Here is a 24444-nt window from a genome sequence, read left to right as displayed (position 1 = left end):
GAAAATCCGGGTTACTGTAAGCCCTCAGCAACCCATGCGTGTCGTAAGAGGCAACTAACAAGAACAGGTGGTCAGGATCGCGGACTTGTTTGATGCATGTCATCGTATCGCAATTACGTGGGTCCATGCTCATGATATCAATCACTGGATTGTCTGGTCCAGACTCGATTTCTTACAGAGAGCGAGGGGCGGTCGGGTAGCCTAGTGGTTAAAGCGTTCGCTCGTCACGCCGAAGACCCGGGTTCGATTCCCGACATGGGTACAAATTGTGAAGCCCATTTCTGGTGTCCCCCGCCGTGATATTGCTGGAATATTGCTAAAAGCGGCGTAAAACCATACTCACTCACTACAGAGAGCGAGAGCGTCTACCAAATAACACTGTATAACGGGGGTACGTTATAAAGAGACAGCAACACGCGATGCCACATGCATGACGCCAGTCCTGGATGTCAGTCTAGCTATCAGTTAGATCGCTGAACCTTCCTATAAATTATCTGGACATACGTCCTCGCATCGTACCGTATTCCTCAGCTCGTTTTCCGCTTTTCGCTCTCAAATATATATGTATAAAACTCTCACAACCCGGAAGTGGACGCTTTGAAATGAACACCAAGGTCGAGAGAATCTCTGTCCTCGCGCTTTTAAGCGTGCTTGTATCAAAGACTTACACGTGTGGTTTCCTTAAAGTAATCATTGCGATACTGAAACTGTTTTTTAACAGACAATGAACATTTGTGAGATGGTTATGAAACATCCGAACCCTACACCTTCATTCTTGAAGGTATTTACAATATGTATTCGACGCTTTCAAACCTCGCGTCGATTAATTGCAAAGCTGCTGACGAGTCGAAAGGAAATATTCACTGAAAACAACACGAGAAGTAATAGTTTCCAAATATGAATTTGAAATCTCAATTCGTGTGATATATGTATTCAAATTCATTTTGAAATTTGAAATCTATACAAACCTGCGAGCTTTGTTTAATGACTTGGGGTGAGCTCCTTTGAATTAAGCAGTTGTTAGAGAGACCATCCACACAGTCGTAAAGCCTGTTCTGATCCTCCCAAGCTGGGGTTAATTAGGTGAGAAGTTATTTAATGGCCGTAATTGGATTTCCGGTGATGCTACCAACTATATCGAGTGACCTCCAGCTGTAGGTAGGTGAGGAACAGTGCACTTCTTTATTCTAAATGCTTGAGGTGAGTAAGTGGGGTTGTTATGGAGCTTGTAAAGCGCTACCCCCACACAATCTCCACCGGAGTTTACCATGTATTCCCTGGAAATCGAACCTGCGTCTTTGGTGTATAATAAGCACTAGGCTGTCCCTAGGAACACTACAATACTTTGGTAAGTTAAGACTAGTTATAAGGATGTTCTCCGAGCTTGGTCTTATCAAAAGACTTTAGATAATGTCCATGAAAGTGTATTCATGAACCAGTTGAAAACACATAAGATTCATTTCTTAGGAGGCCATCACTTATTGTAGCTTTGTTTTGTTTGCTTGTTTGTTGATTAACGCCGCACTTCGCAATATTCAAGTTATATGCCGGCGGCCTATGGTTGATGTTGGATCAACGGGGTCTTATTGTAGCAGAGGTTTGAATGTTCTTTAGTGGAACATCTAGAAAATCAGATGTAGGACACGCACGCACACACAATACTAAAACGCACATTTCAATGTTTGAACTGATATAGTATATTCTGTATTGAAAACCCATGCCTAAATTACACAAGCATGTTGGGATAAATCCTAAAACAGTTTCCTTTTGTCATGTGTTGTGGCGTCTGGACGTAGAACACACGTGTAAACGATGCACACCGTGTGCCTGTCTCATTGTGTCATTGTGTCATTGTCTCAGTGGCTGCGACGTCCGCCGACCACATGTAGCGGCGCTCGGGGTTACGTCCTCAACACAACCCTTCATTGTTGGCTTTGCCAGGAAGCGCTATACGTCGCTGTTCTAACACACGCTGCTTGTACGCATGTGATCTTAAAGTTTATGTTTCTTCATTAATGAACCACGAGCTTGTAGCTTATGATCAAGGAAACGTCTCACATACATGTAATATCGAAAAAATTAAAGGGTGTCCTAAAGGGATAGGTTCAACTGTTAAAGAACTGATACACAGATACCTAACACTAAAGACCTAGTAGTACAAGGAACGTGTAGAATTGTCTTCTAAAAAGTTCGAATTCCGAAGTCTATCTTTGCTCCAAGGCTGTACTGAATGATAAGTCCACGGGTGTATGTAGAGTAATTCTTGCAAGTCTAGATAAGCTGTTTATATTATCTACAAATTATGATTTAAACTACTAATAATTGCCTTAGAGACTTGTCCAAGTCTATCCAAAGTGAAACACGTCTACTACCTTTGCTTTGCACTTTCCACCAACATTTAGCTGATTGTAGTTGACTCACAAGTTATTTTTAAGTGTTTATAAAATAATACGCTAAAACTTAATTTCCCGAAGTTGAGAGGTGGATGCGAATGGGATGGTAGCTTTGGGAAGTCGATATGAATGGAATGCTACAGCTGAGAATGGGACAAAAATGGGTTGCTAGAGATGAGAAGTGAATGGAAATGGGATGCTGGAACGTATATTGGGTGAAAATGTGAAGACTGACTATAAAAGTCCAGTTTCCCCCCTTGCCGAATTAGGCTGGTATTATGGAGTTACATTTTGGCTGGACTAACGAGTCTATGCAAAGTCCAATCAAAATCGCGTACCGAAATCGAGATCCGGTTCGTAAACTGTCGTGCAGATTTCGACCGATTGCAGGATTTGCAAAACATGTGCACCGCCAACTCGTTGTCAGCAGATATTTTCCAAATCTGTACATGTTTTTAATCAAGGTGCTCACGTGATTTGATGCATTTTGCGATGTAAGACTCGTTTTATCGCAATATAAAATCTTGATTATCGATCAGATCGTCCTGACTGGGCGCCACCATTTTGTGTGAAGCAAACGCAAGTGATACAAGAGGTGGAACCTGATTGGTAGGCTTAGAAGGGACATAACTGGTAAAAGCCACTGGTGGCGCTACGATCTTGCCCAGTAATTCCAGCTTAGTTCGGCAAGGGTGGAAACTGGACTTTTAAAATCAGTTAACTCTCTTGCCTCGGGAAGATGAAATGTGAATAATTTACATAATATATACTAGTATACACTCGTGTCTTTAAAACAGGTTGATTCATCTGTCTGCAAAGAGCATCGAGAATACGACACGACCAGTCTAAAATGTCAGCACTTATGCCCAACACCGGCTGTTTCCCACACATTGTAAGAGATTGTTTAGAAAGCGGTTTTAAAATAACATTTGCTGAAATGACAACAACACACGGCCCCGATGTCTGACAAACCTGGGTTAATTGGCAAGTTTTCCGAGGAAGAGTCAAATAACAGAGTTGTTCTCTTGCTAACATAGTTCCCGTGGCTTTAGCTCCACATATCTCACAGGATGATGCTCTCTGATTGCTAAACATGCTCCTTTAGAGCGATTGCGTTATAAATAAATACTGTTACTCTACCCTGCATAGTAATCCATAATTCATCCACGACCCGCTGTAATAAGAAATACTTTAAGACATACTGCAATATATTTGTTCATCCATCCTTCTCTGTATCCACATCTCTGTTAATTTAATAGGTTTTTGTTTATGTTTATGCTTTAACATTTAGCAAAAAAATTTTTTTTTATATCAGCAACATATACTCACCATGTGCACAAGTGGTTAAAGCGTTGGCTCGTCAAGCCGAAACACATGGGTACAATGTATGAGTAAGAGGCGACTGACTAACTTGGTTGATGCATGTCATCGTATCCCAATTTCGTAGATCGATACTCATGATATCAATCACTGGACTGTCTGGTCTAGACTCGATAATTTATAGACCTCCGTCATACAGCTAGAATATTGCTGAGTGTGGCGTTAACCATATTTAAATAATTCAACTTGTACACCCTTCCTTAAATTAAATCTACAACATTTTGTATTAGATAACGTGTTAATACAACCACCCAGTTCAGGTTCATCAACAGAACGTATAGATGAACTATGCGCCTAAGTTACTCTAAACCCCCAAAGAAGCATGGTGCCTCTTATTGTTTAGTTGTTCGTTAAAAGTCCGCAAATGTGTATTTGCATATTACCTGCGATTACGTTTCTGTTCGAAGGTACCTGTTGTACGTTAGTCGCTCACAAACGCCAATGTTTACCGGAATATTTGCTTGAGCAAAGGTCAATCCTGAGCACCTCGCGTAAACATAAGTTATTGTAACAACAAACAGCTTGTGTTATTTGAAACAGGTGGAATCAAATAGCTCTGTGAGGGAGATTGATAAGGTCTTCCTTTACAGGCCTGCACGCTTTCGAGTAGTTGTTTCATAGGTAAGTCATCAGCTTATGGCATAATTCATTTGAGACAGGGGGACTATGAGTCTAATAAACACGTCATGTATAATTTCTGCTATCGCTGTGGCATGGTCTGGCCCTGGGCTTAGAATAAGGTGTAACCGAATACACATTCTTGTTTTCTGAATTTATTACATGGAAAAGAAGATGACAGAAGATTGAACAGAATATATTGTACAGTGCAATACAGTATGGGCTTCATCTTCTTTCTTGTTTAGATGGGAGAGTTGACATAACCTCTGGTCTGCTGGTTCTTAATATATCTGCCTCTTTCTGTTTTAAGACAGTGACAGCTAATATACAGTTTGGTCCATTTACATTAGACAGGTCTGCTCTGAAACTGTCCTGGATGTCTAAGTTTGTGGTTATTATTCTCACTATAAATTTGATGACTTTCAATAAGGAATTAAGCTTTAAATTTAGACTGAAGAAGTTGCTGTACTCGTGGTCAAGAAGCATGATTTTCACTGTGTGCCTGATGGATGATGTCCTCGACCTATTTGGCGATGTGCCACCGACATGGGCATCTCTTGAGATGTAGCATGCAACAGTCCCATCCTGTAGGAAATATTTGTGCATGACCACATATATAGAACCAAATTCGCTAAGGCATCCAATACTTGAAGTTCTTTTAGGCACTCCTAAGACTTGTGTAGCAAGTTTGATTGTAATTTTGTTACATAGACATTTTGACCAGTTATGGAATGCTTCAGGGCAGTGCTATATACTCGTGGAACCTCATACCTCTGCTCCACATGTCGGAATCGGAATAATTAGGGCGTGGGATAAACGTAAGATGGTTTCTGCGGGGAGTTGTGATGTTGATTCAGCTTTGATCTTGTACCATGCCCTCATGGCTTTACTCTGCAGGATAGTAATAGCTGCTTTGAAAGACCCAGTTCTGACGATGACAATGCCGAGGAAGGTGTACGAATTCACTATTTCAGTAAACTCATTTCCATCTTCGAGCTTCATTTCCTTCGCAGAACCACAAAAAGATTATTATCTTGTTTATGTACAATATATATATTTACTGAAAGTATTCTGTCTTGGGTGACGTTTTGCAGAATATCGACACGTGGTTTGAAGTCCACGAGCATAGAGTGAGAGAAGTACAAGATCAGCGAACACTAGGTGGGTTAGGGCGTGATTTCTCTCATCATGGAGGCGTTACTGTACTTGTTTGAGGCAAGATTGTCTTTCAGGTCGTTGACAAAAATGCTAAAAGGTTGGAGACACATCCTTGTTTTACTCCAATGCTGGACGATATGGCTCTGTTGCTCCACCATCAATATATACTACATGTGACACGTTAGAGTTCATGTTCACTAAAATGTTTTTCACGTTTCCATTGATATTGTTTTTAAGTAACATGTACTTTAGCCCATTTCTCAACTATGTCAACTGATTTCTTAAAGTCCACAAAACAAGCATACAACGTTTTTCGAGACTTCTTGTACTCTTAAATGCATGTGTTTGTATGGAGACATGTCTGTATGAGATCATGGCCGAACTTGTTGGTCAAGACGTCTGTGTTGTTCCTGACAGTAGAGAGCTCTTCCTGGTTGTTTGCTGGTACCGGGGAATGACTCCGGTCACCCTCAGCTATCAGTTTGTCCCAAAGTGGCCCAGTGCTAGCGTGGAAGCCGCCCCCAACAATAAGTTTTCCCTTTGCTCCCCAAAGAGCTAGGGGTTCTTTAAGTGTTGCAAACGCGGCTGATGTTTTACTGTTCCATACGCTTCAGTGTTCTTGTGGTATGTACATAAATCCGATGATGGCATCCTGAGGAATGTTTCTGAACCTCGACTCTCATCCACAACATATCTCCATCCGTTCTCTCTAAAACCTGGACTACTGGTTCACACGGTGGGGTAGCCGAGTGGTTAACGCGTTCGCTCGTCACACCGAAGACCCAGGTTCGATTCCCGAAACGGGTACAATGTATTAAGCCCATTTCTTGAGTCTAACACCGAAATGTAGCTGAAGGCAGCCTAAAACCATAATCATTGATTTACTCCTTGTGTAAAAAAGCTGTTCCTCCTCCAGCTACGTTAGATCTTTTATATATATATATATATATATATATATGTGTGTGTGTGTGTGTGTGTGTGTGTGTGTGTGTGTGTGTGTGTGTGTGTGTGTGTGTGTGTGTGTGTGTTCTAAGGTTCATAGTTAAGGTGTAAATATACTTCTGACAGTGTCATCCTGGCTAAACCTGCATTGAGTAAGAACAAAAAAATCTGGAAATTCTACAGATCCAAGTAGGTTATTTTTGTTGGCTATACCTTAAATATATATGTGATATAGTTTGGCACCGTCAACAAATAAAACATTATGAATACATCACGCCAGGGCAAGAACATATAAATGATACTTATAATATAGTTGTTTGTGCTTTAATCATAGAATAGTGAGCTACACGGAATTATGGAGTATCTGACCCCTGTATAAGTCCCGAGCCTTTTGCACATCACAGGCCGTCCCAGGTCAGCGACAGAAGAGAATGGAGTGTTTAGCTAATTGTGACGTCTTCCTCGGCAGCTGCATCAGCAACGATTACGTCGACGATCAAGAATCACCGTCCCACCTCCTCCATGTGTTTAAGTGACAGAGCGGGTCTACGCACTGGGAATATTGGCCACTCGGCTCCGATGTGCGTTCCGTCACGTGATTACAAATATGTATCTTTCGACCGTTATTCAATTTTCAACAGTAAACATTGATGCTGTCGTCTAAACTTCACCCCTGAGTTTCGTCTTCCGTTGACCGACTGAACTACCAACCGCGAGCACCCGTGCTCTTTGACAAATACAAATAAATATATGCAAGTCGTTATGATTAATTTTCCATTAAATCGAAATTGTGTAAATACATGATATTCATAAAATATCCGATTATATATAAATATGAAAGTAAATTAGTTTGAAATACTTCTGTCGTCTGATTACCTATGAAAGACTGATGACGAAAGGGAGGTAACTCTCAATTACTTACATTGCGGGAAAATTGGAGATTACATTTCGGCGTACCACTAAATAATTTGGGTTTACTGGAATATGTTCATGTAAGAAGAAAGAAGTCATGTTTTAGAAATCCATGCGATAAGTCAAGACCAGCATTTGAATTCTGCGTTTATTCATCTAAATAATTATGTAAACACACCTTTATATGCATGGTCGTCTAGACAAGGCATGCATGGGCCCCTTTGTCTGACGACACTGGTTCGTTTTGACGTTTAGCTGTTTTCACGCAGAGAACGAAACGAATACTCTGTAGATGGAAGGCGAGGCTAGCCTCGTCGATGCTCCTCTGATCTGGTATCTTGCGTGAAGTTTCCATTAGTTATAATCGTCATATGGTTGGAGATAATTCCGATGCGATGTTAATTCACTCACTATTAACGTGAAAGTAAGAAAGAGTTAATGGTTCTAGATAATATCGTGACACAATATGAGTCCAAGTGTGACACTTTTGATCAGCAAAATGGTCACCAGTTACCACCGGGGTTTACCTGTAAATCCGAAGTGTGTTCTGAATGTTATTCCGATGAATGCGGAACTCCTCCAGCTCCACACCTGTCGCTCATTGTCCTCAGGTCATAGTACCTCTGACATAATGAAACATTCATGTGTGCAATTTCTCACATCACCTCTGTTTATGTTTACCAGTGCATGCATACAGACCCCATTTCCGTGGTGGCATTGTCTGAACATAGCTGACCATCGTGTCCCGAGCTATGCCCGGTAGAAACAGCGCAGCCTGTTGCCTAAACACTGCACACACGTACAAACAATGCAGTTATTGGAACCAGCCTACATGTCTTACGACTTAAATGCTGGCGATTTCCTGGTGTAGTGCCTGTTAAAGTTCCCAGCGCTCTGCCTTGGCCGTAATGGAAACATCAAGTCTTAACTTTACACAGCATTCCGCAATGTATGTTGGTGGCCTGTTGGTTATGTGTAGGGTCGTGTGTCTGATGTAGTCGTGTAGGGTCGTGTGCCTGATGTTAATGTATTCGGTCGTGTGTCTGATGCTGATGTATTCGGTCGTGTGTCTGATGTTGATGTGTAGGGTCGTGTGTCTGAGGTTGATGTGTAGGGTCGTGTGTCTGAGGTTGATGTATGGGTCGTGTGTCTGATGTTGATGTGTAGGGTCGTGTGTCTGATGTTGATGTGTAGGGTCGTGTGTCTGAGGTTGATGTATGGGTCGTGTGTCTGATGTTGATGTGTAGGGTCGTGTGTCTGAGGTTGATGTGTAGGGTCGTGTGTCTGAGGTTGATGTATGGGTCGTGTGTCTGATGTTGATGTGTAGGGTCGTGTGTCTGATGTTGATGTGTAGGTTCGTGTGTCTGATGTTGATATGTAGGGTCGTGTGTCTGAGATTGATTTGTAGAGACGTGGTTCCGAGGGTGATGTGTAGGTAGGTGTGTCTGATGTACCATCCCGTTACCACAATCGTTTTTAAAAGTTTTACCGCTAGAAAGCTGATTGCGGGTTGGTCACTTAAAACATTCACTTGCCACAGAATACTGCCATACTGTTATCATTTCAGAGTGCATAACTCTCCATCCTCTCGCCCATTAAAGTGGCTGCAGCTTATGTCCCGTATTGTCGATGACGTCCCTGTGATTGGCACCTTCCGCAAAAGTGACTGAGCGCATATTCTGCCAGTAACCAGTGTATAAGGACGTTTGCATAGTGTGGCACTTTAGCCTTTGCCTATCGCACGTGTGTATTATAATTTAACATCCGGGCAATCGAACGTCTCACTAAACAGGGACGTCACGACCAGCAGACCGGATAATGGAATGAGCGTTCAAAAACATAAAATATGAATCCTGTTTTAGTTTTGATAAACTTTATCACTGTCAATCATTACTGCTATATCATACACTGACACAGAACGTAGCACGTGCCTATCTGGAACTAGTAAGGTGTATAACATTCAATACCTTATTTATAAAGGAATGTCATGTATATTTTAAACAGACGAGAGAGGGAAGTTCGTCTTCAAACACGCAAAGGTTGTAACATGGCAGAACAAAAACGCGAGGCAGTGAAATAAGGGAGATAACCGATGTTGTCTGATATTTCTTGCGATTCAAGAATTTTTTTACCCACATTCACGGAAGTGTTATATCACACGACAATGCACGTCCTTATCTATTGTGAACTAGCTGATAGGCAGATATTTGGATCTGGACATACAACATGACGGATAAGGAATTCATGAAGGGGTATTTAACAGTTTAATTGAAATGGACACCTGTAATTTCCTTCTATGGGTATGTATATCACTTCATCAACGTAATATCTGTATCTCGAAGATCACGTGGAACTTGATTGGCAAATTCAGTGAGGCTGATATTTCAAATGAATTGTTCAGGTCTTAAATATGACATTTTGTTTGTTTGTTTGTTGTTTAACGCCGCACTCAGCAATTTCCAGCTCTATGACGGCGGCCGGTAAATAATCGAGTATGGACAAGAAAATCCAGTGATTGACGTCATGAACATCGATCTACGGTATTGGGACAAAATGACATGCATCAACCAAGTCAGCGAGTCTGACCACCCGAGTCCCTTTAGCATACCCTTTCTACTTTATGAGTCCTGGGGATTCTCAGTCAAGCATAGTCGCGTCTTGAGACAAGGGTGGGTTGCTGAAGACCTATTCTAACCCGGATGTTCAAATGTAACAACATTGCCCATTGAATATAATTAGTACCGAGGAGACTAGTCTGTCCTACAGACCATTAAACAAATATATCCAACACAGAAAATGCAAGGCTATAGTATTTAGCAAGTCTAGATCGCTGCAGTATAGAAATGAAGAGAGTCTCTGGACTCCTTTTTATTATATTTCATAACTATATTTATCCGTAACTGTTTTTATCCGTAAAATAAGTTCATTTCAGAGACTAGATGCTAGTCTACGGGGAGGCTAGCCTTGGCCTTGTGATAACATTTAGCCACAACTGGGTATGACTGGAGACCCTATGGTCCACACACTGACAGGAACAAATACTGGAAACCTTAACAAAATAGTTCAAATGACTGACAATAAGTAGTTCCACTAGCATGGTGTTGACTCACAGCATGACAAAGTCCACGATCAGTGTTGTTTATGTAGCATTTCAGGAAGCGAGTTCTGTGTCGGAAACAGGCCCTGGTTGTGATTGTCATAAAGGAAGACTCTTGGTCAATTCAGTTTTTAAATTCACAACACAGCACTATTTCCTACACAGCGTATTCATGCCGGGAAGTCACACACTCTGTCTCACGACGATTCTCCACTGACACGTACGTGTAAGGAGTGTGAGGAATTTACTCATTATAAAAGTCCAGTTTCCACCCTTGCCGAACTAGGATGTAATTTCGTGGCGCAATCGTAGCTAACCAGTGGCTATAACGAATTATTTCCGATCTATGTCCCTCCTATTGACCAATCTGATTCCGCCTTTTTATATCACTTACATTTGTTTTAAACATAATGGCGTCGCCCAGTCAAGACGATCTGAAAGGAAATCAAGATCTAGATTGTAATAACACGTGTCTCACGAGTTCGCGAAGTGCATCAAATCACTTGAGCACCTTGATTAAAAGCATGAAAATATTTGGAAAATATCTGTCGACGTACAGTTGACGGTACACATGCTTTACAAATCCTACAATCGACCGAAATCTGTACGGCAGGCGCCATGCTATTTACGATGCCGATTTCGTTACGCGACTTTTGATTGGACTATGCATGGACTCGTTAGCCCACTCGAAGTATAACTCGGAATTTCGGCAAGTGTGGAAAGTGGTCTATTATAGTCACTTAACTCCCTTGCCTCGGAAAGATTGGTCATGAATGTTACAACTTGTGGATTGTATATAGTGTAGGCCTTATGCTGGCTCGGCGCCGACCTCAATTAGCTGTGAAGAGTTGCGCCCCTTCAGCGTGCCAGAATCGTATGATCTTGGTTTTGAATCCATGTATCGACGTGGTAATTATTCTTGGTTAATCAGCACTGTACACGCAATGTTGCTGGGAAATGTCGTTGTAGAACGGACATAACGTAAGATACGTGTAGATGAATAACGGATACAGCGTCATCTTAAAGACAAATCCAGTTTATGACGGATATAAGGTCGTCTTAAAGACAAAGGTCCCAAAAAACGAGTGGGAGTTGTTTATCGTACATTAAAACACTGCAGGGATAATAAGCCATAGGGGGCGCACTCACTTGATTGCCTATTTTAAATTTGGTTATTTTCAGGCTAGAATATTGCTGTGTGCGGCGTTAAACAACACCCACTCACTCTCGCAGTGACAGTGGGTCTTATATTCTACAGCATCTCTGTGTATGGGACGCAAGGACCGCCATATTGAATGTATCTCATTCAATTAACTCCATGTCATTCCCATTCAACTCTTCTTGCTGGTTTCGGAAAGATGCGCGAAGTGGGAAAATGAGTACGCTTTCAGCCGATTGACCGGATCCGAGTCGAGGTCCCGCAAGAAACGTTTAGACATCGATGTCGACTATGTCTCACGGCTTTGCATTTTTGACAGACTGTAGGTACTTGTGAGGACCGGGGCTCTTTACTGAAACAAAATTCCAATGTTTCTTCATCGTGCTAATGATCTCTTCTCCAGCACCGACTCAGCAGCCGTCAGATGGTTTTCATCGCAGCCACCGGCATCTTGACGTAATCCGTACATCATGTATCCCCGGGGATGCTGGAACTGTTAGTCCAAGCGTATGCTGGTAAGCGCTGAAGCAACAGCTATATTACACGTATACACTTGAGGTGTCGGTCCCAAGGGGCTGGTAATTTACAGGGGAAAACATATCTACACCATCAGCACTACCTCTGTACACTGGCACCTTGATAAACCCGGCGGTCTTCATTCTGGATTAACGAATCGTTGTTTCTGTCAGCTGTTTGTATGGTTCTGTCAGATGTCTTTATGTTTCTAAAAGAATCGTACGGCATCCGGAATATCGTAGTTTCACCAGATACAATTATGAAGTTTGGCCAGGATAGTGTGAGCATTAGGACACGATGAAACACTAACTCGGAAAGGAACCGATCAAAATTATATTAATAGAAAACCCTAATTTGTCCTAGAAAGAAATGGTTACTAATAATTAGGCCTCGGGTTCATCCAAAAATATACATTGTTCACTGGGCATGACCGGTTTTCAGAAAAAAACGTCCCGTGAAAAAAATGTCGCCAGAATATTTAATGGCGGGTCCCCTTGACAGGACCAAATTATCAGATACAGCGATCTCGTCATTATACTTCCATAAGAGCCCCAGACCGAACTTAGTTTCACCCTTGCACTGATGTGTGGGACGGGATCATTCTGTGCCACTTTATCCAGCAGTGTTTTCTGGAACTGAGACTACAAACACATGCCCTGGGAGATTTCAAGCAGAGAGTGTACGCGCGTTATTTCATTTTTTTTCCAGCTGGTTAAAAAAAGTATATGTTGTCACGATTTGAAAATGCATGTGGATTAAATTGACCCTCGCTTGTGAGGGTTCCACGTTTCGTCTCGAGGTCCTGTCTGTATAGTCGAATAGTCGTTTGTGTTAATGTATGTAAATATGCGACGGGGAAATGAAGTGGGTGACTGGCATACCAAAGAACGTGGTTTCACAAGCGAGGAATTATACCGTGTACCGTTTGTCTTGCAAAATATCCTGGATATATTTCTCGCTGTATGACGGTGATTGCGGAATTCGAAATGGTAAGTCAGCAATGACGTCATTAAATATCCATAGCCTGTAAGTGAATGTTGTTGTACCTTTTGTCAGTATTGGGCTCCCATGATCCGCCAGTTTTAAACATGTTTAATTTTTTAAAGCAATTTAACAACTGCTCTATTAAGTCTTACCTTACCTTACACGTGGCTGTCGGATTCTGATCCATTCTATTATTGTACCCCACTAATATAATGTACATATGTTATTTTTCCCACTTCAATTGCCGAACTGTTGGCATTCCATTTACAGCTAGTATCCCAACCGTATTTCGAATTAATGACGTAAGACTCTATTCCCCGGATATTTACGATATTTTCCGAATGAAATGAATCCAGGGGGAATAAGTCTGTTTGTTATTGTCGTAAGCTATGTTTTGATGAATGAGAAAACTGAACGAAGTGGATAAATACCTAACTATGGTATACTTACAGATTCGGACCAAAGTGTGCATGAATAAGACATAGCTGCAATAATGATCAGGTGGGCGGTAGGATACATTCGTTGTCCGCCGGCCCCTTGGGTGACGTGGGCAGATGTAACCTAGAAATTAGTTTATCTTCTCCCCGAGACCGGTGGACACCTTATTATATATCGTTTTTACATGGGACTTCCATGCTAAACTCATAACGTAAGTTATGATATGTATGTAATTATTGTATACCGTTATATTGAGAGCATTTAGGTTGGCGTCAGTTTGGGATAACCTACCGCTGGCCGGTACAGCTGTTTACATTATTATAAACAGCTGCATGGTTACCTATCCCCCAATATTTGCACATCAGCATTGCGTGACCCCTGCGACCAGTGCGTTGTCAGTGAGAGAGGCCGCCCAGTTACTACTGCCTGGGGCTCACTCACTCATCCCACACTCGTACGCACGCACGCACGCACGCACCCCCCCCCCCCCCCCCCCCCCCCCTCTCTCTCTCATGCAGACACAGGCGTGCGCGCACACACACAAACACACGAACTCACTCACACCCTCACTCTTCAATATGATACAGCTGATTTTTTTATAAATGAATCTATTTTCTTCTCTCATTTTTCACAAACCGGATTTTTTACTCCAAAGAGATGCAATATCGGTGTCACACGAGTGTACCCTTTTTCCTCATCTACTTGATGAAATAAACCTTTATAAGGCCTCGGAGTCAGAACATGATTCCTGTTGTGTTTTCGCCTTTCGAACATGACGAAAAATAATCCCCCAGCTAATTGCTGCGCTGCTGAAAGCCTTTCTGGCAACATGCCCCCCTGTGTGTCGAAAGTGGCCGAGGTTGCTGTCAAATATGGGTCCACTTTAAATTTGATTGGCAGCGGGAATAGTAGTCACAATTCATAAAATGAACACGTGTGGCCTCTCAGCCCTCGGAAGGATAAACGGGAAGTTTGCCGTAGGTGCGGAAGGATATATGAAGCCATGCCCCCGTGTCATTGTTTTTAGACGAGAGATCGAACATGGCTGCGGAAATTTGTTGGTTAAGTTGCCAGGGGGATCGGGAAACAGAATGTGGTTGGGGTTTCGTGCCGCTTAACAGTTGAATAGTATTTCAGTTAATTCACCCCGTGTTTTCACTCAGCTGTTTTATGTAGGGAGGACATTATGCAGGTCGTGTACATGTAAACAAGGGCAATGTATGGTTGGTTGTTGGTTGTTGGTTGTTGTATTGTTTAACGCCGCACGCAGCAGTATTCCGTCCATATGATACCGGCCTGTAAATAGTCGAGTTTGGACCTGACAATGCACTGATTGATGTTCTGAACAATGATCCACACCGTCGGTCTTTGCACAGGTGACCGGGGACCGGGAACCCCCACATGTGATTAGTATGTGAGGGATTCGATTTGTCCACGTTGGGTTAGTGGTGAGATGAAATGGGGTTTAATATCGCGTCGAAGATTTTTTCCACTCACATACCGACGTAAACACGTGTGTTTGACCGCGTGTATACTAGTCCGAACTGATGCCGGTTTTATAGTGCTAGCCCACTGAGATACATGTATGTTCCCTCGGTTTAACGTTGATACCCCACTCAGACGCATTATACTGCCTTTGCACCGACCAGGCCTTATATTATTCCCCTAAGAGAGCGCCATGCAGTTCCATTTCAGTATATATATTTTAGTTATATCACAACGTGTCAGTTTCATGGGGGTTCGATGCCCCGCCACATCATATAAAAAAATGTTAAAAGATTAAAAGATGGTACTTCTTGTTACCTTGCCTGGCGCTCGGAATTCCGGGCTAAAACAAGGACTGGTCGGCTCGGAATCAGTATGCTGTGTCTGAATGGGGTATTCGTGTTAAACTGCGACATGGTATCTCAGCATTATAATATCGGCATTAGTTCGGACTAGAACAAGCAGCCACAAACGCACACATGTGCATGTATGTCGCTGTATAAGAGCAATAATATTGGACGTGACGTTAAATTCCATTTAACCTCACATCATGTGTGAAGGAAACTCATCGTTGATTTTTACCTCGAGCACATGTATGGCAAAGACAGACCAATATCGATCATGGAGGATGTGTTTGCCAGTGTTATCATTATTCCAGAACCGGGAAATCTCAAACTGTTTTCCTAGAGCAGATCCAAACCCAGGCCTTTCATGTAACGTGAGAACCTCTCGGCTTCCCCACCCTCTGTGCATTTATGTTGTAGTGGTTGTTTGACGCCGCACTAGGCAGCACTCCAACAACTGTATTGATTGAGATCTTTGCTATTTTCTAAACCTAAACAGATAATTACGATATCTCTTTAACAGAGGCCTGTATGTTGAGATTAAAAGCTCTTTTTCTGTGCGCGTTATATCATATATAATCATCTGTTTCTTCATAAAAGTTCCACTGCCAAGAAAGCTAATCATCTTCATGATAATGTTTATCTGCTGGCGCTGAGCGTCTTCACGGCCTTATCAACTAGACAGATTTATGTGAGTTTGCAAACCATATGCCACCCGCCTACAACTTCATCGGCTGCCTCCGTACAAATGCTGCACAAACATTCGGCACTTATCGGAGAGCAATCCGAACGTCAGGTCCCGACGTCTTCTCTGTACATACTGGCGAAGCCTTGATAACATGCCGTGGATGTTTTCTTTCGACAGAGAGAACCGTTAATATATCAAATTTCGCCTTATTTGCGAAAAGGTTTGGTTACAAACACAATTTGTGGAACGCAAAACCTCATTTACCAGCGGCCCCGCCTTGTTAAATTAATACACTGGAACAGTTTTTTTTTGTAGTTTTCTGCGAGTTTCATGAACTTACCGTCCTTGATCTACTTGGATATTGTTTTCTGGTTTAAAATGAGTGAACGTGTTTTTTGTCTTACGTAGGGTATGAATGTGTGACTGTTTCCAACTCAGTTAATGGAGAAACAAACAATTTACGTGTTTAACGTTTGTTCAGCAATTATGTTTTCCAAAGCCACTTATGTCGAATAAGAACTATACTGTGATATTACGTCATATCGCGGGCTGCAGTGTAAACTCTAGGTCTGCTCCACGGCTCTACTGAATGGTAAGTCCATGGGTGTATAGTAATTCTACCTTTATAATAGCCAACTTGTTCTTATTATTTATATAATCTTGGAATTATGATTTAAACTAATAATTATTGCTTAGAGACTTGTGCAAATCTATGTAAAGTCGTATAGGGACGGTAGGGTGAACCAGTGGATAGTGTGTTTTCTCAATCGATGTACGACACACTGAAGGCCCAGGTTCGAATCCCCATTTAAGTACAATGTGCAAAGCCCATTCCTTAAACAATGTTAAGCCATATTCCCTCTCTCCCTTATGTGACTGGGCCAATTTCGGATTCGAACCCTCGATCGTAGGTTTCTTGCACGCCTAATGGAGGCAACTCTGTACATCGGATTACGGCGTCTTAGACGACTGGGCCATTCGTTCCCCCCCCCCCCCCCCCCCCCCCCCCCCCCAAAATTTTTTTTAGAGAAGATGAGAGCAGTGAGGTAATAGTGTCCGTACACCAGTCAATCCGGACACGTTATTGGAAACCATAGCGTCTGTTTTGAAGAGGTTATTATGGGGTTTATGGCATAACTTCGTGTTACTGTCATGCAACAAATGAAAGCTATCCATCCTGATATGTTCATTGTACCTGTGTGATGTTTCATGTGTCAAACCCTTTGTGACGCTCGACCTCTCCATTCGCTTCTATCAAACCCGCTTAGTAGTACGAACCCCGTTAATCAGAAAAAAACTTCCTTCCCAAAAAACTCTACTGTTCAAAGAAGTAAACATTTGATTTAAGGCTTTTTTGACGTACTGGTTAATCCGGAAAATTTGGAATCTGATCGAATTCACTTGGTACGGGACCGTCCGGTTGAACAGGTTTCGCTATATGTTCGGGTTAGGCAATGATACCACAGAGGCCCCGGATAAAAAGCCATACCCATAACAGCGTACAGGAAAAATAATGAATTTGCTTGAAGTCATCTCCAACAACAATCATGACAATGAAATAAAACATTTCCCGCTGCTCACCATTCTTCGACGACCTGTTCTCTCTTGCCTGATTAAATCCTCGCTACCGTGTGTCATCGTGCCCTCCCAGGGGGGTAGAACGGTAGCGATATGTCTTGGAAAGCGATTAGCGGCATCCAATGAAGTGCACGAGTTCAAGAGAGGGAGAAATTGGAGATAGGTTTTGAGATTCTTAAATATTCCCCAGTCATACTTTGGTGTTTGCTAACGTTGGACTTATGCTGGCTGAGTGCGGAAAGCGACCGCGGTGGTAGGTGGATTTTGCAATCTCCGTCATGACGTGCTTTTGAATATGACTTATGATGGTGATGTTGAAAGGGTGAGTTCAGGTTTAGACGACGAAGAGCATCAGCCTGGGCATGTATTGTGATGTATTTTGTGTTGTGGTATGTACATGTGACCTACATTTAAGTTTGGCTTTTTGCATTTGATGGAAATGCGGTTATATTATTATTATTATTATTATCATCATCATCATCATCATCATCATCATCATCATCATCGGCAACAGCATCAGCATCATTGTTGTTATTGTTATTGTTATTTTTACCATGCAAACAATGTACTCTATCATCATAACTTCTTCACCTAGTTCTCATGCTGTACGTCCATGTGAAGGGCGTATTAATGTCAGTAGCAGAAAGAGATTATTTGATTACAGTATTTGTTGACACTCTCTATTATCTCTCATGGATGCAGAGCTTCCAATTTAAAGATCCTTGCAAAACTGATGGAAATGATGGAAGTTTCTATCATCCCAAAACTTAAAATGTTTCTCAAACAATTCTTTTCAGTATTTCAGGCCATGTTGCCGATATTACAGTATGGTTCACATACGTAAAATACTTCCTCACATGAATTTGTGAAATGGTTTATCTTACAGTAAATATATTGTCTTTGTTCAGTATGCTAACGTCTGACAGCGTTCATATTCAAAGATTTGTAACGGCGGTTCCGCCACAAGTAAGTGGCAATGTTTCGCTTCACGAACAAGGCTGGAATTATGTTCCAAGACGAAGAAATGCGGTAGCTTCAAGATCGGGTGTTGGAGTGATATCACCCATTGATTATAGTTCCAGTACGATAAACAAGGGGCAAGAGATTTGGGTTAAGCACATAACCAGAGGCTTTGGGCATTTCACAACATAAAAGAAGCTTTGGTCGTAGAATTTATTTTTATTACAAACCCAGTTTTAACTTTAACCTAAATTTTGGAACATATGTGGTTTGTAAACCTGAAGCTATTATTGTTTTCACAATGAAGTATGATGACAGGTTATGATTGTATATTAATATTAATATTAATTACACATACCATATTAATATTAATATTGATTACACATATAATATTAATATAATATCATATATATCATATATCAATATATTAATATTGATATTTATATTAATATTGATATTGATCACATCATCCCCTAGCACAGTACCCACGTCACCCGCTGGCACAGTATCCACGTCATCCCCTAGCACAGTACCCACATCACCCGCCAGCACAGTACCCACGTCATCCCCTAGCATAGTACCCACATCACCCGCCAGCACAGTACCCACGTCATCCCCTAGCACAGTAACCACGTCATCCCCTAGCACAGTAACCACGTCATCCCCTAGCACAGTACCCAAGTCATCCCCTAGCACAGTAACCACGTCATCCCCTAGCACAGTAACCACGTCATCCCCTAGCACAGTAACCAAGTCATCCCCTAGCACAGTAACCACGTCATCCCCTAGCACAGTAACCACGTCATCCCCTAGCACAGTAACCACGTCATCCCCTAGCACAGTACCCAAGTCATCCCCTAGCACAGTAACCACGTCATCCCCTAGCACAGTAACCACGTCATCCCCTAGCACAGTAACCACGTCATCCCCTAGCACAGTAACCACGTCATCCCCTAGCACAGTAACCACGTCATCCCCTAGCACAGTAACCAAGTCATCCCCTAGCACAGTAACCACGTCATCCACTAGCACAGTAACCACGTCATCCCCTAGCACAGTAACCACGTCATCCACTAGCACAGTAACCACGTCATCCACTAACACAGTACCCACGTCATCCACTAGCACAGTACCCACGTCATCCACTAGCACAGTACCCATATCACCCGCTAGCACAGTACCCATATCACCCGCTAGCACAGTACCCACGTCACCCGCTAGCACAGTACCCACGTCACCCGTTAGCACAGTACCCATATCACCCGCTAGCACAGTATCCACGTCACCCGCTAGCACAGTACCCACGTCACCCGCTAGCACAGTATTTCCATGGTGAGAATTATGGCAACATGGAAATTCACCAGCACTAATCTAAATACTGTCAGGCCGCATGTAAACAGGGGCTTGTTCACATCAGTTAATGTCATATTTGATGTAGCCTTTTGACCAATATCCGGGAAGTGGGCCATTACCATTAAGCAGAACCATATTTCCTGGCAGGCAGTTCATTGGTTACTATGCCTGTTGACAGTTGTAGCCAAACAAAAATATATCCCCCTCTCCCACTTACTTCATTTAAAGTCGGCCTCATGGACGATCTGATTGTCAAGTTTAACGGTTGAAGGAATGGATGACTGGAACAGCGATTATCCAGAGTATCCAGATTATCCCACGTCCTTGATATTAGTCATCAAAAGTAAATACTGTCTGGATGAATGACTTTTCCGAAATATATGGGGGCGGTCGGGTAGCCTAGTGGTTAAAGCGTTCGCCGAAGACCCGGATTCGATTCTCGACATGGGTACAATGTGTGTAGCCCATTTCTGGTGTCCCCCGTCGTGATATTCCTGGAATATTGCTAAAAGCGGCGTAAAACCATACTCACTCACTCACTCCGAAATATAGGTGATACATACTAACTATTGTCCTAGACTAACACTTAGTCCCAGAAATATTATTTACAAATACATGTCTACAAAATAGAAAAATATAGCCCAAATTGAGCCCTGAACAATGTTTAATTTCAGGCCTAAGGCTGAGGCAATCTAGACTTGCCACATCATTATAGACTTGAATGTGTCTGGAAGAACTAAAGCTATGTACTGTTCGCCTGAATCACCGCCCGTTGGTTAAGGACTGCTGGAATGTACGACCGTACGGACACAACAAACTAGCATCCTGTGAATAACTGTTTTGTAGATTAACCAATGTTCCCACGAATGCTTGACCTTACTAACGGTCGTGCAGTTTCAAAATGTCCGGACTAATATTAACATAGTATTGTTACAGGCATCGAAAACTGGTTAATTCGACGTAACAAGACGATATATATTGACGGTCCAGTCAGAATGTTTATATAACGCACTACGCTTGTCTCGAACATAGGATATGCAATGCATTTTCGCCTTAAAACCAAATTGCTTTGTAGATGCAAACGGTGACAAGAGAATATTTTCCTTTCTCTCACCCCCCTTCCAACCAAGCCACAGAGATGCATATATCCCAAACACTTCTTTTCGAAGTTCGCCGCGAATAGCTTCAAGATTGCTGATGTGGCGTTTAGCAATAATCACGTGCACGCTCTTTCCAAGTTGGGTCAGTTTTTACATCATGTTGCGTGGATATGTTGTTTTTCTGTTGTTGTTTTTCACCAAAGTATGTTTTCTTTGGATAAGTTTCATTTGCTTTGTCTATCTTTTGTGCAACCAAAGTGTTAAAATATCAACGCTCCCGGTAAAGACACTATAAATGCAGTAGATTCGGTTGTTGCTGTTCTACCTAAGTTCTGTTAACCTATCTTATTTCCCACGTACATACATTTTATGTTTTCAGAAGTGTTTCTTTATGGTATGTTTTTTGGCCGCAGAAAAAAAAACAGGATAAAAAGTTATTTGTCTTGGTTCCTTTAAGCACAAAGGACATGTGCTCTCTCGAAAAACACAATTCCCTGCATACCAAATATAAGAATTCGAATAAATTCGTAAGGGTTAAAATATTCAGGTTAAAATACAGTAGAAATAATATAAACGTTTTCTGACATGTTGATCAGTTTGTATATAGCATTATATGAAGAAAATGTTGTTTTGTTGTTAAAGGGTGCTAGACGCTTGTTGAACATGACTAAAACTATATGAAAAAATGTTATATTGTTGTTGCCGAGTACTAGACGATTTCTTGGAACACTATATGAATACATGTTTCAGTAGACAAACGAATGCTCATGGATAACAAGTGATTTATTATGATGTAATGGGGACGTTTCGGTATTTATCCTGATACCGCTGTCAAACAAGGCCGTATAAGGATCTACACCGAAACGTCGCTATTACAAGTTGTTATCCACAAAATAGTTTTGTTACTTCTCACAATGCCTATCAAACAATTGAATAAATGTTGTTTTTGGTTGCAGGGTGCTAGACGATTTTTCGGATGTTGTGTGCGCTGTGCCGGTGGTTGTTATCGTCAGCTGACCATGGTTTTAGGGTGGCAAACTATTACGGAACGACCATACCACAAACTACCCCCAACAGCCCCCAAGAGAGACGCACGATGCATCTACGCAGTCTGTCTCGCTGCCAGCATCATCTCCATCGTCATCCTGGCGTACGTGACGTCATACAAGATCAACAACGGCCATTTTGTAAGACATTTTCAGCTCGGCGGCGTGCAGTCTGCTCACAGTGGAAATGGAACAGACGAAAGTTCCATGCAGATTGTGGGGTTTGTTAATAAAAATGGAGATCATATACGTTTAGACTCAATAATGGGGTACTCCCCGAAAGGGGTTCTAGAGCTACGGTGGAAGAAGAACGGTAGCGACATTAAGCCTGTTGGACCCACGGTGTCTGGGATTAGTCTGGAGGGCCGGGCCCGCTTGAATTGTGTAGATGTGAATAAAACGTCGGAAATTCTTAGCATGGTAAGTGCTACTTGAAGTATTTTATTTGTTTGTTTCTAACGCCGCACCAAACAATAGTCCAGCCACAGCTTATGGAGTCTTGACTTGACAATCCGGTGTGTGACATCGTAAACATCGATCCTCGCAATTGGGATGCGATCAAACAAATCACCGAGCCTGACCACCTCTTACCCCCAGCGTAGATTACTGGGGACCTTATTCTTAGGCTTGCACTAATGTAATCTTTTATGTGTTTAATGAGAAAATCCATGGTTGGTATGTAAAAGTGATGTTTAGTTTCAGCTGTTGTGAGTGATATTAAACACGTACACATTATAGGTAATGTGCCAGCCACGAGTTATATATTAATTTATTAGAGACATGTCAACACTCGACGCTGCAGCATAAAACAGCTATAACAGGTCACATTGTTTCAAGACATCTGATATTACACAGTGACTCAAACTGTGTGCCCCTACAGACTTAGAATAGGCCTCCAGTGTCTTGATTGTGTCATCTGCCGTCGCAGATTCGACTACTTAGCGATACTGTGGAATTGTTGGGATATTGCTTACACCATGAAAACATTCATTTACTCACTCGCATTGTTTTGACATGGCGGTGGCAGAGTAGTGGTTTAAACTTTTGCTCGCCAGGTCCGATTCTCCATGTCGGCACAATGTGTGAAGCCGTGATAGGGCTAAAAGCGGCGTAAAACTATACTCACAGGTTTGACATGTGTTACAGTGAATATGATTGCATGTTAATTTGGATGCAAGCTTTGCGAAACGGTTTTTTTTATTTATTGCTAATGCCCGTTAACTTGTTTTTTCAGGCACCCTTCAACTTTCTTCCAAATTTTAAGAATCCATGTTGGTATGAACCGATGGTTAGACCAGATGTGTATAAAACTAACCATTTCAAACATTTTTCAAAGTATTGCCGGAACTTATTCAAAGATTTAACTGAGGAATGGCGAAAGAAAATGGAACAAGATGCCCAGCCTCGGAGACTGCGTTGTCTGCCGTACTTTTTTATTGCCGGGCAACCGAAGTGTGGGAGCACGGACCTGTACTTTAAGCTGATGTCACACCCGGACGTCGTTTCTCCTCCTATGAAGGAGTCTCACTGGTGGGCCAAAAATAGATTTGGTAGGTGTCATCATTTGAACATTATTTGAATATTATTCCGAGAGCGGTATGGGGTCCAATATACATATTTGTTGTCTTTTTGGGGGTTCGTGGACAGAACAGGTCCCCGTGATCTCGTGCAACCCCGTGTTGATTCGGGGCAAAATAGGTTTCAAGTCCAGTGCCTCATGCTTGTATTATCTTGCGTCATCAGGGAAAGAGTAGTCTCCCCTTGGGGTTCTGAGAATAGTTTCCCCTTGGGGGTCAGGTTAGAAGAGGTTAGTATCCTATGCTTGAATTGTGCCCCCTTGTGTTCCGGGATACAGGGTTAGAATTTATGCCCAATACTTCGTATTTGTCACCTTGTGGGTATTCCGGGGGAAAAGGCCCCGTTGTTGCAGGCGTGTGTAACTATTCACCGAACGTGCATCGTGATTCTCTGTAACACCACTGGAAAATCGTGTCGTTTCGTGACGTCATGTATCGATACAAAACGATTCAAGGTCAATCAGACCATAGTTCTCGCTACCTCTGAACAAAGATCTGTGGACATCCCATTACGGGTCACGTCAGAACGACCTTTCATCCGACCAATCAGAGCGTCGCTTACATGAAAGTGACAGTTGGAATCATGCAACTATTTCGGGCTATTCCGAACGACAGTTACGGCCTTTATAACATTAGCCATTCAAGAATGTTCTTTTGTTCAGTTTTCAATTTTTTAATCAAGAATTATCAAAACATGTTCGAAGCTTGGTCGCCAG

General features: G+C 42.1%; 1 protein-coding gene across 5 annotated transcripts in view; it reads left to right on the top strand.

Annotated features, from left to right (window-relative positions):
- Positions 1 to 24444, top strand: part of LOC139452065 (carbohydrate sulfotransferase 15-like) — a 65607-nt gene that overhangs the window by 5697 nt on the left and 35466 nt on the right. Inside the window, exons 1-3 of one of the 5 annotated variants that reach the window (XM_071233370.1) lie at positions 12986 to 13164; positions 22062 to 22571; positions 23386 to 23701. In XM_071233370.1, the coding sequence (XP_071089471.1) occupies positions 13138 to 13164; positions 22062 to 22571; positions 23386 to 23701 (853 nt within the window). In that variant the 5' untranslated portion in view covers positions 12986 to 13137. Of the gene's footprint in view, positions 1 to 12985; positions 13165 to 16665; positions 16707 to 17886; positions 18015 to 22061; positions 22572 to 23385; positions 23702 to 24444 lie in introns of those variants that run through there. The other 4 variants (XM_071233371.1, XM_071233372.1, XM_071233369.1 and 1 more) reach the window with 4 other exon arrangements.

Source organism: Haliotis cracherodii, unplaced genomic scaffold (genome assembly GCF_022045235.1).
Source record: "Haliotis cracherodii isolate W230 unplaced genomic scaffold, xgHalCrac1.p SCAF_9, whole genome shotgun sequence".
Classification (NCBI taxonomy): domain Eukaryota; kingdom Metazoa; phylum Mollusca; class Gastropoda; order Lepetellida; family Haliotidae; genus Haliotis; species Haliotis cracherodii.
The sequence above is the reverse complement of the archived record's forward strand: the minus strand, read 5'-3'. Positions and strand labels throughout refer to the sequence as shown.